We start from the raw sequence: 15184 nt of genomic DNA on the forward strand, positions 1-15184 counted from the left end.
TATAAATAAATTATATATTTGAACTTTGGGATGTCCATCACTCAACTTTCTCTTTTGGTAGTTTTCCTCTGAACCAAAGTATCAAATTCTTCAAAGATAGAATCACAGGGAACATAATAGGTAAGAACAGAGGAATGTAAATTGCGTACCTGAAATAATAAAAAAGTAAATGTAGAAAATAAGACTAGAATAGTAAAACGTTACGTTACGTTTTAAAAGTAAAATCTTACACAGATTTATAATAATCTTGACAGACCACAGACAAAGACACCATCGCTTTGTTTTTCTTTTCATTTTAACTTACTACTATTTTGTCAATTGTATTTTATAACTCTATATCAAAATACAATACCAGTGAAGTTAAAGACAATACATATTAAGTCCTAGAAAGTAAAATAAAGAAGATTTTTATTTCACATTTCTCGTACGTTTAGATCAAACTCAACAAAAATACTTTAGATAACAATGTTCTAGACTTACTTCTGATCATCAGGGAAATACAGCAGGGCCAAAAGACTGGGGTCCATAAAAGCTGTTTCAGCCGCAATAAAAGCCGTCTGCGAAGCCCTATAGGCCTCCAAAAGGTGTCCAGATAACATTAAGTTCTTGGCATTTTGAATGTTCTGTACGGCTATGTTAATTGAGGTACCTACTTCTTCGTTTATCACTATGTTTGATATTTCACCTAAAATGGAAATATTGTATAATGTTTACAGTTAAAAAAAATTAAATTAATTTACAAGCTTGCAGAACATAAGAACTGTGAAAAAAAACTTAATTTTTTTTAATTTGTTTTTCGATATCCATAATAAATTAACTAGGGTCGCCATTTTGAGAAAAATATTATTTTTACATTTAAGATATTAGAAACTATCCCGTCATGGCACGTATAGAGTACAGGTATTTAGCAAACATTAACATTTTTATAATGTTTAACGCTCTTGGCAGACTTTCCATATTTAAAACACTCAATAAAGTCTGCTATAGACAAAACAAAGAGGCAAAATCATCAATTCCATGATAAGTTTTGAATCGTATGTTCTGTCGTTTGATTGAATAAAAAAAAATATAGGTACTTGATGTTGCCTTGTATATCAGTCACGTAAATGAGTTTGATATTCCACATGTTAACATGAAAAAAGTATCTAGTTATTTTTACATAACTATAATAATTATATTCTACTGCCTTTGTTCACCAGGGATAATGTTGTTTCTAATTGCGAAATAATTTTTTAAATAGGTTCTGTGGTTTTGTAGCCTATCCTATGCAACCAATCCAATCTTTCCTCTTTACAATATTAGTGTGTTAAAAAAAAATTAAAATATAAACGTTGATTTGTTTCTACAGACCACTGTCAAATGATAAAAAGTAATTATTTACCTAACAACTTAGCCAATGACTTCAAGCTTGTCTCAGCCGAGGTGACTTGCTCTAGGGTCCTTATTCGTAGAAGAGAATCGACCTCCCAACGCCTGGGCGCCACCGAACGGAGCGCTTCTAAGTGACCATTTTGTATTGATTTCTAGGGAATAAAATATTGATCAAAGATTGGTGTTTAATTATGAATTAAATACCGCTATCGTGTATTAGTTTGTAATACAAATTAATTCCCTCGTGGCTTTGATTCATTTAATATACCAAATTCTCTAACTGTGAACTTAAAATCAAAATAGACGCAAAGAAGACTCTTTTTCTTTTTTCAGAATTCTGCCTTATTTCACTTTGGTTTCTTGAGTATAACACGCTTCGGAGGACTTTGTAACAAGGAGGGCATGCACAGGGCCTGGAATCTTTTTTTGGCGAAATATATTTTTGGGTTTCACTAGTTGGCTTTGTCTATATAGTTATCGTAATCGTCCGTTCATGATTCTATTTTATAAGGTTTAACACAGTTTACTAACCTTATGAGTGATTCCAATAAGTTTTCTAAGATGTGCCAAAAACGTGCCCATGATCTGTGTGACCTTAGGTCGGTGTATGCCCTCTGCACATTCGTCTACTGTGGGTGTACCCAATACCACGCCACCCCATTTCGGTGACATGAAAGCTTGGACTCGTGACTCCACTTTCTGGTCTAAATAATTAATTGACTATTGTAGAGATTTGCAATTTTGCATCTTTTCCCCTTTTAAACATATTAAATTAATGAAGTACTTTATTTTAAATTTGTTTTAAGAACTGATTAATGATGGATGTAAATTTTCCATTTCGGTGACATGAAAGCTTGGACTCGTGACTCCACTTTCTGGTCTAAATAATTAATTGACTATTGTAGAGATTTGCAATTTTGCATCTTTTCCCCTTTTAAACATATTAAATTAATGAAGTACTTTATTTTAAATTTGTTTTAAGAACTGATTAATGATGGATGTAAATTTTCCATTTCGGTGACATGAAAGCTTGGACTCGTGACTCCACTTTCTGGTCTAAATAATTAATTGAATATTGTAGAGATTAGCAATTTTGCATCTTTTCCCCTTTTAAACATATTAAATTAATGAAGTATTTTATTTTAAATTTGTTTTAAGAACTGATTAATGATGGATGTTGCCAAACATCTTCAGGATATACAAATTTCATTGTATGTTTGTATTTGATGAAAATGATTATTTTAGCTGGACATATGATGAAATTTTTATAAAAGTTCATTCGAATAAATCACTATACGCATAGTTACTTTATTATATGAACAAATATTAGCAAACGAATCTCAAATAAAAAATTGTTACCTAATTGTTTAAGGAAAGTTTTTTGTGTTCACGATCACGTTCGATTTTTTTTTAGATATTGGTATCATAGATATAGGGACTCACTATTGGTATCGTAGATATAAGCCGGCGACATATCACACTGAGTAACATATAAGGCTAGGTTAACTGTCGGCAACTCAGACACATGAGTCGCGGCCCTTTCTTCCAATTTGGTTAAAAGCAAGTGTAGTCTTTCATGACGAATTGCGTAGTGATATCCGACTTTTGTATTATCTATTACCTGTGGTCAAATATATTAATAAAATTAGTAAGTAAATACATTCATAGCTTGACTAAATGCGAGGCAAATGAGATGTAACCTACATTTAAAATTATATAAATATCAGACAATACAAATGTATATGACAGGGATTCGAAAAAAAGCAAGGTCTACAATACCTTTCTAGGTTGAAAATCAAAGTCCAGCAAATACAGCCATTGGGACTTGAGTGTGAAGTTATGAAGTTCACTTAACTCGTCCACAAAGGAACCTATATAATCTAAAAAAAGAATAATATATAATGTGTTAGGACTGTATTGGCTTTAGTGTTTCGTTGTGCACTCCTGAGTACTGAGGCCATACTATAAGCAATATCAAGCAACAATATTTTGTTTTACATCAAATGTTGAAAATTAATTACAATTCATAATTACGGACTAGGATATTTCTTTATTTGAAAATTTTAAGCTCGGGCTGTTTGACGTTATAACAGAATTAATTACCATTTTTGGTTTTGTAATTCATTCGGGCTTAAAAAGTTATAGCAGTAACACGGTTCTATTAATAGTTCCGATAACAGCGCCATCTAGTTAGAAAATTGGTCATTACAGAACGATCAAAACAGTAAAACACTAGCTTTTTGTCACTTATACATATATCTCTATACATGTATACTCTCGTTAGATATATTCTTGAATGATTATAGAAAATTCAAAAATAATTTCAAGCCGCAAAAATAGCCTAGTCTCATTCTTTCGATCTAAATGCGCAATTTATACTTGCTCTTACGGTGAAAAAAAGCGAGAATTACAATTTGTCAAAGTCAAACACGGTCAAGCACAGATGGTTCATTACTTATAGAGAAATAATCAAAGAAACAGATACAGAAATTCCAGGCAAAGAATCCAAGTATTGTAGCGCCATTGGTTTTATATTATAATAACATTTAAGCAAAAATTGTGTCATAAAAATATTTTTTTAAAGAATCGCTAGTCGTTACTTTTATCAATAAAAATGTATTATACTTAATTATATATAATAAATTGTATTAATCTTTTGAGTGAAATTCACATTCCTGTCAAAGTAAACCTAATATTAGTATGGCTGTGCATATTTAAACTGTGTCTCTGTGAGAGAATTCACTATTTCCTCAGGAAACCAAAATGACAAGGATCACGTCACATACGTTCTGTGGCACACCACAGGACATTAAACGCCAACTGAGACCACACCTCAGAGACTAGACATAAAAACTTAATCTAAATCTTAACCTAAGCATGCACTATATTATTCACCTCTAACAGTAATTATAAAATAAAACAGGACGAATATTATGATGGTAGTACACATTCGCTGTTCGACTTCTGTACTTTAAAAACTTACCTTCTACTGCCTCTGCCGCATCAAACTCCACTTTCAGCAAATGTGGTTTTGGATTAACAACTGACAGCACCACGTGATAGTCACTACTTGGTAATCGAACATGTCTCGCCGCATCTGCCGATTCCGATCTGGCACCTTGGAGGACTGATGGCTCGTAGATCCATTTTTCTATAGCGGATGCTAGAGTTGATGATGCTGCAAATTTAAGTTACACTTGAGATTCGTCGTGGGATTTCTTTGTTCAAGAAAAAGAAGAGGACGTCCATCGGAGACCTGGAAATAATAATATGAAAAAAGCAACAGCGGCGAAAGAAAATAGTAGCGAAGTTGGAGAAATGGAAGAATTTGGAGGAGGCCTTCACTCCATCGGAGGTCGTATACTTATACGACTCGAACATATGCTATTTTTATTTATTATTTGTTATGTACCTACAACGCTTTAATAGAACTGTTGCAGTTACTATTTCTTAGTAGACAGAAATTTAAAATAATATAAAGTACCTTTCCCGTCTCGGAAGAATACAACTCTCTCCGTCCCCACCCAAACGTCTTGAAAAAGTGGCGCCCTCTGCACTACATATAACGTATTATGTTTCTGGGTGAAAGTGGCAGCTATTGCTTCTAGCGCTTCTTGTTCATCAATCACCGTATCCAAGGTTTGACGAAGTGTGTCTGAGATGATTAACTTAATGATTCTCAGCTTTATTACATCTGAAATTTTTTTTTCTTCGTAAAGACCGTCATAAATACATTTCAGACAGATTTTTTATGGGACTGAAAGCAAACGAGCAGATAACTTAAAGTTAAGTGTTTACAACCACCAATGGACACTCGCAACACCAGCATGTTTCTAAGTACTTTGCCGGCCTATAAGATGATTGGCGATTAAGAATTTTGCAATCGTACTTATTTGGCGAGTATACAAGTAGGTGAACAGTCGTCTATGCTTTCCAATCCAAAATCAGAGTAACCAACTATGGATTAGTTGTTGGGTATATTACAATGTACATACAATATACCTGACTGTGAAAATGTCATCTGAATCTCTTCAGCCACTGTCACCGCAGTTTGATCATCGTTTGCGAGTACCACAAGGTCCGTTGTAATGTAGTGGGCCTCCAAGTCAAATGAATTTATTTTATCGTATGGAAGCGATACCCTGAAGATTAATGTATTTATAATAACAAACATCTGAAGTCACACACTTGCTGGAGATGTTTTTAAAAATCAACTACACTATTATAGAGGTTCTAATTAAGAATCATGCTTGATATAATCTATAGGTTTGTCAATTAAATTACTTATTCTTGACGAGTATGGGCGTTACTTTTATTCCAAGTAATTGTATCCAATCGAATTATTTATACTACATACATCTTTTTGGACATTATTTTCGACCTTCTTTGCTGTACATATATATAGATTTAAATAATGAAAGACACACAAAACTGACATTAGAAACCAAATACATATGTGACCTTGCAAGTTTCCGGACGCACCGGACTATCGTTATGATAACCCCTGCGCATCCCGTCACATTATGCATTTACATAAGTCGTTATAACATAAATACATAATTGTATAATTATGTATGGCTATAGGTAGACATATTAGTTCAGTCTAGATATGGTATGTAAAACATAGGAACACGTCAAGCCACTTATTTTTATAATGCTGAAAACAATATTTATTTACATAAAATTTCTTTAAAATATATAGACGAGAACTCATTACATAATTATACGTTTCGAGTGCTTTATAGCAATCGTTGTCAGTTAGAGACAGAGAGACATCAAGTTGACATGTTTGTTATAAACAAATTGAAAACGCTATGACTAATGATAGTTAATTCTACGCGTAATACATCTAAAAGAAGACATACCGAAACACTTCGGTTGTTTTCCACCACAAAGGTACACCGATGACAATCAATACGCCGACAAATGAAGCGCTCGCCCACATACGACTCCATTCTGAAAAAAACATAAAATTTCTAATGAACGTATATGAGATGTTAGATGATAAAATAATACTACGCGGAAGAAAACATGGACATAAACATATATATGTTACGTGCTAACACTTAAATGTACGGAGAACTCGGCTGTACGTAATAATATCGTGGTATATTGACGAAGATAGCACATACTTTTTCGTACAGGCAGGCAATTTATTTCACAGTCTTTGGGGTTACTAAGATCGAGGGTACAAAAAGAGGGACGCAATGGATCAATACTGAACTGCTAGGGGAAGACGGTTAGGTGGTTTTCTTTTATACTTACTTTAAGTAAAAAATGTATCATTCAATATTAAAATAACGCTAACATAATATATTCGTAATAATTAATAGCTTCGTATAATATATTTGTTTGATCATGCATTAGCAAATTACTGGAAATCGGCACTTAGGCTGCCTGTCTTGGAGCCGATATTATTGTAGCCAATGTGAGGCTGATTCGGACACCTAAATATTATAGGCGTATAAAAATCGTACAATGAATTTACTTAATTATAGTTTTGATTACTGCATTTGATTCAGAGTTGATAAGATTTTTCAAGTTTATAATGTCGAGTTCAAAGCGCAATGTGATTGTAAATTGCACCTATAATTTTCTCGCGAAGTACTTTGTGTAGTAAATGCTCCGAGGACCTCGTATTGAGGTCTCGCTTAGCTATTCTAGATAGAAGTAGGTATAATACTTTTATTTTTACATCGATCTTTTTAAACATATTCATTTTTTTGTACATAATGTATTAATTATTTTATAAAAATTATATTGAGGTGCTGTTATTGGGAATTTTTAAATACAGTACCGTGTTCTATTTAACTTAAATAAACGCAATCAGTCTGTCACTCTCTATAGCAAAACCGCAAAAGTATTTTTATATTAACAAACTGAAATAATAAACACGATGTTCGTGATACATATCCATCATACCTACCTACCTTTTACTCAATGAACAAGGCGTAAATGACGGAATGTGGCAGAGGCCATAAGTCAAGCATCTAGGCGAGTGTTAATTAAGAACAATATGTAACGGAGATTACAACGCAAAATGACATTCGATATACTTTAATAGTTCTACTACGTCGTTAGAATAAACGCCTTTTAATTATCTGTGATATTTTAGATGGCAGTACCCAAACGTATGTCGCACATCATAAGGAATGCCTTATAAAAACATAATTAATTTTCAGTACCAGACACTTAGGGTGAAAAAATCAGACTTAGTCAAAGTCCAATACATTTTGGACATATGAGGGTATAGGAGGGACTTAGCAATAATTGCCACTTATAAATCTTGTCCTTATGTCTTAATAACATGAAGTTAAAAATCATACTTTTGTGTGAGTAATAATAACCTAAATAACGGGTCATAAATAATAGCATAATTAAGATCATTAAAACCAACGATTTAAACGGTATATTTGTCTTAAATTTTAATATTCATGTAGATAATATTATTCCGATTACGTAAACTCTTATTTAAAAGCCGTATGTCCTAATATAATTATTATTATATTTGCGGAAAAAACATACATACTTTTTTATAAAACATTAAAATTCCATACAGATTCGATAGTTTTATTTGTCTGAAATTTACAAAATGGCTCTCTAGTAGAATAAAGAAATTTTCCAACTTTACTAACGCTCTCGCCACTTACATTTATGCCCTTTTCACCAAAAATGATACGCAATATTTCAGTTATATGAATTAAAACCGAAATATAAATGATAATAATTAATAATTATACTTTTTACAAAAACTCATTAACGTTGAAATGTTTGTATGGTGTGTTGAAGAGTGAGGAGTTAGGCGCTGTGATTGGTCAGTTATTACGAGCCCCGATCTTACGATTATATTATATCGTCAATGTCGGCGTGCCTACAACGAAACGCTAGTATTATATTATATTCAGTAACAAGAAAGCATTTGTGGGCAAACTTGCATCGTTCCTAAATTATTTAAACTTTACAGGATTATACGTATTTTAAATTATCGTACTAGGAAGTTCTATGGGTTTCAAATTTACCTTATGACAAAAATTCTTCAATCATTTTAAGCTAAATAAATACAACTCCAAATTAGATAAAGACTACGACCCCATATCTTAATTGCTAATTAGCAATTGCTGATTAAACAGACTGACAATCACGTGAAACATCGCTAAAACCGAAACACGTCGATGACCCAAACATAAAATAAGTAAACAAATACATACCCCTAGCCATCACGTGTGAAACTGGTTCTCAAAATATCCGTATAACGCGGAACTTGCACCCAAAGTGACGCGTGCCTAGCTGCGGCTGTATGCCCTTTGCCCATGCATTAAAAAAAAATAAAAAAGGTAACCGTAAGCCATACGCCAGTTTGCCTCAGTGATCAGTCAACATTCGGCGCGCGTAGAGTGTAGACCTCATACGTACGCGAAGACTTTAGTCCGTTAGTGTAAGTTTTGTGTAGTGGAAGCCGCAAAATCAACTTTGTTTGGTGAGTTATTTAAATTAAAAATTGTTTTGGGAATTTTTTTATTAGTAAAAACTCTTAAATTTTTCCTTTACTGTAAATGCAACAAAATTGGAATGCAAATTCGACATTGTGTTCTTATCAACCAAAAATATTCGGGTCACGTTGTGGGCACTATAAAAAACCTATAAAGTTTTGTTGATAACATTATCCTTCCCATAGAAAACGTTATCGTTTTAAAACACAAACTTAATTTATAACAAAAATTTTGATTAACTTTGAATCTGGAAACACTTCTTTGCTGAAAACTAAAAACGTGAAGTTGCACATTTATTATTGTGAAATATATATAACACCGAGCATTAAGTTTTTCAACACTTAAACAATTCTGGTCGATTCGCTTCCGTACACGTTTACTTAGTAATTTTCACCTTAATAACATCTCTCTCGCTTCTATTGAAAGCCCTCCAGAAATAGCGAATGATAATATGTCTAATGCATCATCTGATAATAAAAAGTTAATCAAGAACACAGGACTTAAAACCAGAGTGATGCATAATTAAAAAGAGAATTTGTATTTAAAATTTTATTTTACTTTTGTTATATTATTAAATGAGATTTTAATGAATTACTTTATTGTTTTTCTGTGGAGGCTACACAACCGACAGCGTTTTAAGACGGCTTGAAGTATTAATCAAATTGTCTCAGTACATGTTTTATTTTAAATATTTTTTTTTAATATAAAACATTAGTTACCACAGCGTACCACCTAGAAATTAACTTATGTTTATATTTTTCTTGCCAGTGTTAATAATAGAACGTGTATGTTAAATTGGGGACTGATAAATAATTCTACCTAGTAGTAGTCCATCAATTCGATGGTCAAATAGTCAATCGACGTTTGTTCAGACCTGCATAAGATGTTCTACTAAAACAAAACAATTTTAAGCTTAGTTTTTGTGTCAATGAGAAGCGGTATACTGGCCTAGAGTATACATAACATGTCTGCATTAGGTCAGCAATTGCATATTAGGTGTATGTTTACAGTTTGAAAAAGGTTTTTGTTGATAAATAACTTGATTAGGTCCAGGTAAAAAAAACAAGAGGTTAGTGCGTACACTAAACATGAAATTACTAAATAAAAGAGTGAGGACTATACGTCTTTGTTAACTTTGTAAACATTTTGAGTATTGTTACATCACTATAGTGTTTGTTAGAAAATGTTTTTTATGGCTAATACTTGTACATAAGTTTATTATAGAATGTTTATGAATAAGGCGTAATAACAATTAAAATAGCTATAAAAGAAGCAATAACTGGTCAAATTATATGTCGAGATTTCACTTGAAGAAAATGACTTTCTTATACTAATGACTGGAGCCATGGCTATATTCATTCAGGTTTGAGGCAATTACTCATAATATAGTTTAACCTAACTGAAGTAAGTGTAAGTAACTCTCTGGCGTCGACGATAAAACCGTCTGAAATCCTAAGAAACTATATATAAAAAGTAATTAATTAAAAATATACAAATGTAAATCATAAATCGAACCAAAATTCAAATTCGCACGTAAATAATTTAAACAATAATTATTGCTTTCTCAGTATATTATGTTGTATTAAAGTAAATTGCGTTTCTAACGGCTTCTTCTTAATAAATAAATACGACAACTGTTAGTAAAGCAAATTTTAGGAATATGTTTCTTAATTATTCAGGACCAACTACCGACCATTATTCAAAGCAATATGTTACATGTATCTGGCTTAGTTATTGCCAGACTTATAATTAAATGATAATTACTTGGCAATATTGATCTTATTAGCTTCATATAAGTGCGTATAAACGATAGTTCCAATCCGATGATGGAGCATTAAAATGCGTCTGAAATTACCCTTGACATTGTCGCCTTGCCTTTGATGCAATCCATATTTATTGAGTTACGTAATACGAACTGTAAGTTTCAAATAGAAATTCTCAATAGAGCATGAACCGTTACCGCCCCAAAGAAGCCAGTGACGTAATTTCTCCGGATAATATTTCCTTTTTATAAGATGATCTACATATTATGGATAGATCCATCTACGAGATGAATAAATACATGCAACATCATCTTGGTCCAGAAGGAGAAGGAGAAGGTAATTTTGTGAGTGTGAAGAACTTTTACAATGCGTACAGTTTTCCATAGAAAGAAAATTGTATTAAGCGTAATTGAATAAAATATATAGACATATAGTAGATTAACTAGCAACTACGTCTAGTAATTTCTATATAGAATAATGTCGAGACTAATATTCAGAATATTCCTAAATGCAAAATTCACGATTAAATTCAGTTCTAACAGCAAGTAATTGATTAAAATAAATGTAAAGCCGCATGAAATTACTCATTCGTCATAGTTTTATCGTCACGCCATAACTATAATATTTAATAAATATAATTTTCTTCCTCAACACAGTCGAGGATGTTTACAAACTAAGATGTACGTAAATTCCTTCTGCAAAAGATTTAATATCCTTATATGCATTATTATTTAACATAAACTTTTAAAATAGATGAATATCTATGGAAATCCATTCATACGGAGGTAATGATATCAATCTTATTCCCGTTATGCCCAGGTGACCTATCGAGCGTAATTATTATTATGATTTAAAAGGTTGGCTGAGAAAACTAATTACACAAAATATTTAACAGATCTTTACGCCAAAGCAACAGAAAATATATATGTAGGCAATCTGAATAAAAAAATACGATTTTCTATTTTTGTTTAATATCCCGTGTTAATGAATCAATAGCCAGATGACCATGAAGCTGGCCTTGCGACAATCCTTTGTATAACAATCAACTTTTCAAGATTTACTTAAGGAACTATTATTAATAATTGCTTTTTTTCGTACAATTATTAATTTCGACGTAGAGTAAAAGAAACGAACATAAAATTAATGCACTTGTTATTAAATTCCAAACAATGCATCGATTTCGATTAACTAAAAATCACAGTCTAAATTTTCAATTGACAGACGCAAAAATACCGACCGTAGAGAAGAGACTGAAGAGGTCCTCCTATAGAATACAAATTAAACTCTTCTTAGCCCTTGCAATTTTTATTATAATTATTCGTATTTCTGTCGCCTTCTTATGTGTGATCCCTTAATTATTGTTTTACTTACTAGTTTACCGTCGTGCTTGATACTTGTTTTTTTTTTAACTGTTCCAGAATACATCAAGTACTCTATCTTAAGATTTCTTTTTTAGTTCCTATTAATGTGATGTATCCATTTGTTTCTCCTTAATAAATAAATAAACGATATTCGTTTTTCCTTGATAAAATTAGTTTCACTTACAACAATTTATTTACTTAATCTTCCCACAAAATTCAATTTTAAATGAGTACTTTATTTTTGTTACAATACAATATAATATTAAAAACAATAACTAACAAAGCGTAAAGGGATTATGCTAAGATTATGCTAATGGATTATTATAAGTTTATCTTTTTAACATTAAAATATAATAGTCGGTACTTATCCTACAATACCATAAACACACGACACTAATTCCTATTTTTAGATCTAACATACGTAAGTGTCATAAAAAATCTAGTTCAAAATCCGACGACGATAAGTCATCAAGGTCAATTTATAAACTCCTTTTTGCAAAAAAAAACAATAGGTATGTTATTGTACCCACGTAAACAACCACGTGAAAAACTTGGTTATTTGGCAACAAACAAAACAAACACCATTAAATAGGTCAATTCGCTCGAGACTTGCTCCAGATATCAGGAATAAACAGCTACAGATACTTCATATAATGTTTTGGAAACAACCGGAAAAGTTTTATTGTCCCTCGACTGATCGCCTTGCAAATTATTATTTTTTTTTCATACAAAATCACTAGCTTATATAATACATTAGACCAAATATTATTTTATTTTTAATCAAGGTCAGGGCCTTGAGCTAATGTAGAAACATTTCTATAAAATGTTCTATGTGATGTACTAAAATATTTACCAGAAACTGTGCAAGGAAAATAATATAGCATTCTACATAATAGCTAATGACATTTCATATGTTTTTATTGATAGTGGTGTACTGTCAAGTGGTTGTACAATCTCAACGGAAACAATGCTTCAATAAAAAGTATATTTTTAATTTGACGAATTTCCTTGCAGGCAAGTTTCAAGGCAAATCTTTAAATAGATAAAAATGTGTACTTGTCACTCTGTGCTGTCAGTCAATGTAAATTTTCATTGCTAATACCAAACACACAAACACCACCACACCAAAATACGTCGTCAGTCATGCTAATTGATTTAAGTTCGATCCGGTTTAATTTATTCGTTAAATTAGCACTGTAGCAGCCTTCAACCTGTAACGAACAAATATTTTCAGATATTTGGTCGGACTTCTATTACGTAGGTGATAATGAAGTCAAGAACATGTTAGTTACCAAAAAGTGAAACACGGTCAGCAAAAACTTTTTAAAAGTTAATTTCGAAAATGACAATTATTTTTTAGTACAAAAACAAATATATTAATAATAACATTAACACGTGCAGCTCATTTGCATTAACATCTACAACGTATAGTAAGATATTGCATTTTTATAACCTCGTAACATTTTTTGTCACTTAAAAAAGGGACTAGACAAGCGTTGTTCGGTAGAGTACGTACATAGATACCGATGTGTGCAGCACAAATTAATTAAATAAAATATTTTTACGTATCATATATGTACCTAATTCATTATATTTAGTTTTTAATCTCCTTACGTCCATTAAAACAATAGATCAAAAAGATGTTGTACCATTTTATACATTGTGTGGACACTTGTTTGTAGAGCTAAATTAAACAATGACTGCGACCATCTGTTTGCGTACGCGCATGTCTACGTTTTATTAAAATCTTGGTGGTACTGAATTGTTTTATAACTAGGTCAGTGATCTTTTAATTGAAGTACTATATTGTTTATTTTAGACATTCAATTCCTTTTTAAAATGAAATTCAATATTCCTACCAGCGAGATGGTTACAAAAATTATTTCCAAGTTTACTTTTCATAGAAAAACGTTTCACTCAAGTAAAACGAGGTTTTAATATCAACCCCAATCTATAGTGAATGTAAACAAAGAATCAATGAGTCAGTACACTGCACGAACTTTGATACTATAGTATCCGAAAATATACATTCAGACAAAGGAGGAAATGTAACTAAGATACGCAGAACTGTGAAACACAAACATACAATATTAAATATTATTAAAAACCTTTAATTAATATGTTTCGATTTTCAAATTTCTCTTGATTTAAAGGTTATACACAACATTTAAGTGCAAAGAGTTTTATTGATTACAAACAAAGGACAATATACGTAAGCGTAGAACCAATAATTTATTTACATAATACACGTCTTGTTAAATGCACTTATTATAGAAAAAGAATAAATAAGAAAACCACCCATAATTGTTTTACTGGTTTAGAGCCCTAACTGTAGTCAATGAAAAGTTAAATTAATAACTTTTCGTCTGTATAAAGTAACAGTACGCGTAATAAAAAAAATGTGTGCGTGTACTAGTGCACACACGTAAGAAGTGAAACTTCTTAATGACCTTATTTTTGGAAAAATTATCTACTTTACTTAAATAAAGTTAAAGTTGTTATCGTTATTATATATTTTTGTTATTAATAGCTTCGAATCTCTTCGAATCAACCGTGGTAGGGACAAGAAAAAGATAGCGCGTAACCGAAAAATGTGACGGTAAATTTTTTTCCAACGTCGATAAAGAAGTTTCACTTCAAAAATATCATTAAATGTGGCAAGTTGTATATTATAAACGAATATAATATTCTGCTACTGGCTACATAATCACAGCTATCGCTTTCATTCATTATTAAATCGATATTGCTATGGGGTCATCAATATTTGGCGCATATTAATCATTAATCTTCTAAAAACAAAATCACGTGAAAACAATTATCCTAATTTTTATTTTATTTTATAATGACCGGTGATTAACATCTTGTCCTCTCAATTTTATAACGACAATAATAGCGCACTTTTTTTTAAATTATTTTTTCCTTGTATGGACTAAATGGTACAAGAGTTACATGTTATTACTGTATAGGTACTTTAATTATTATTAATCCCCGAATATTAAATCAAAAAATCCTAAAATATATTCACAAATTAATACTTTGTCAGTTTTGGCCTTGTACTCTAAACGAGCAACCCTCATCCCTAAGGACGAGCAGTCAAATCACCAAAGGAAGTTTATTTCTATGTGCGTAAATAACATTCGCTTTTATAGTAGAGGCGAACATCGTGAGAAAACTGACATATCTCAAACCAAAAGCTCTG

At 31.6% G+C, this 15184-nt stretch overlaps 2 protein-coding genes across 4 annotated transcripts in view; one reads left to right on the top strand and one right to left on the bottom strand.

The window, feature by feature from the left end:
* The window catches only part of LOC123712731 (GPI transamidase component PIG-S), a 23750-nt gene continuing 8566 nt past the window's right edge, over positions 1–15184 (bottom strand). The window contains exons 2-12 of one of the 3 annotated variants that reach the window (XM_045665959.1): positions 13042–13196; positions 6237–6327; positions 5374–5513; positions 4856–5065; positions 4355–4549; positions 3151–3251; positions 2815–2992; positions 1903–2075; positions 1382–1523; positions 481–685; positions 1–149 (exon numbers count right to left, since the gene is read on the bottom strand). In XM_045665959.1, coding sequence (XP_045521915.1) covers positions 38–149; positions 481–685; positions 1382–1523; positions 1903–2075; positions 2815–2992; positions 3151–3251; positions 4355–4549; positions 4856–5065; positions 5374–5513; positions 6237–6316 — 1536 coding nt within the window. In that variant the 5' untranslated portion in view covers positions 6317–6327; positions 13042–13196 and the 3' untranslated portion in view covers positions 1–37. Of the gene's footprint in view, positions 150–480; positions 686–1381; positions 1524–1902; positions 2076–2814; positions 2993–3150; positions 3252–4354; positions 4550–4855; positions 5066–5373; positions 5514–6236; positions 6328–8579; positions 8663–13041; positions 13197–15184 lie in introns of those variants that run through there. The other 2 variants (XM_045665958.1, XM_045665957.1) reach the window with 2 other exon arrangements.
* LOC123712730 (protein I'm not dead yet-like) overlaps positions 8695–15184 on the top strand; it is a 24134-nt gene continuing 17644 nt past the window's right edge. The window contains exon 1 of the mRNA XM_045665956.1: positions 8695–8848. The gene's annotated coding sequence lies outside the window, so the exon portion shown is untranslated. The remainder of the gene's footprint in view (positions 8849–15184) is intronic.

Source organism: Pieris brassicae, chromosome 8 (genome assembly GCF_905147105.1).
Source record: "Pieris brassicae chromosome 8, ilPieBrab1.1, whole genome shotgun sequence".
In the NCBI taxonomy this organism is placed as follows: Eukaryota; Metazoa; Arthropoda; class Insecta; order Lepidoptera; family Pieridae; genus Pieris; species Pieris brassicae.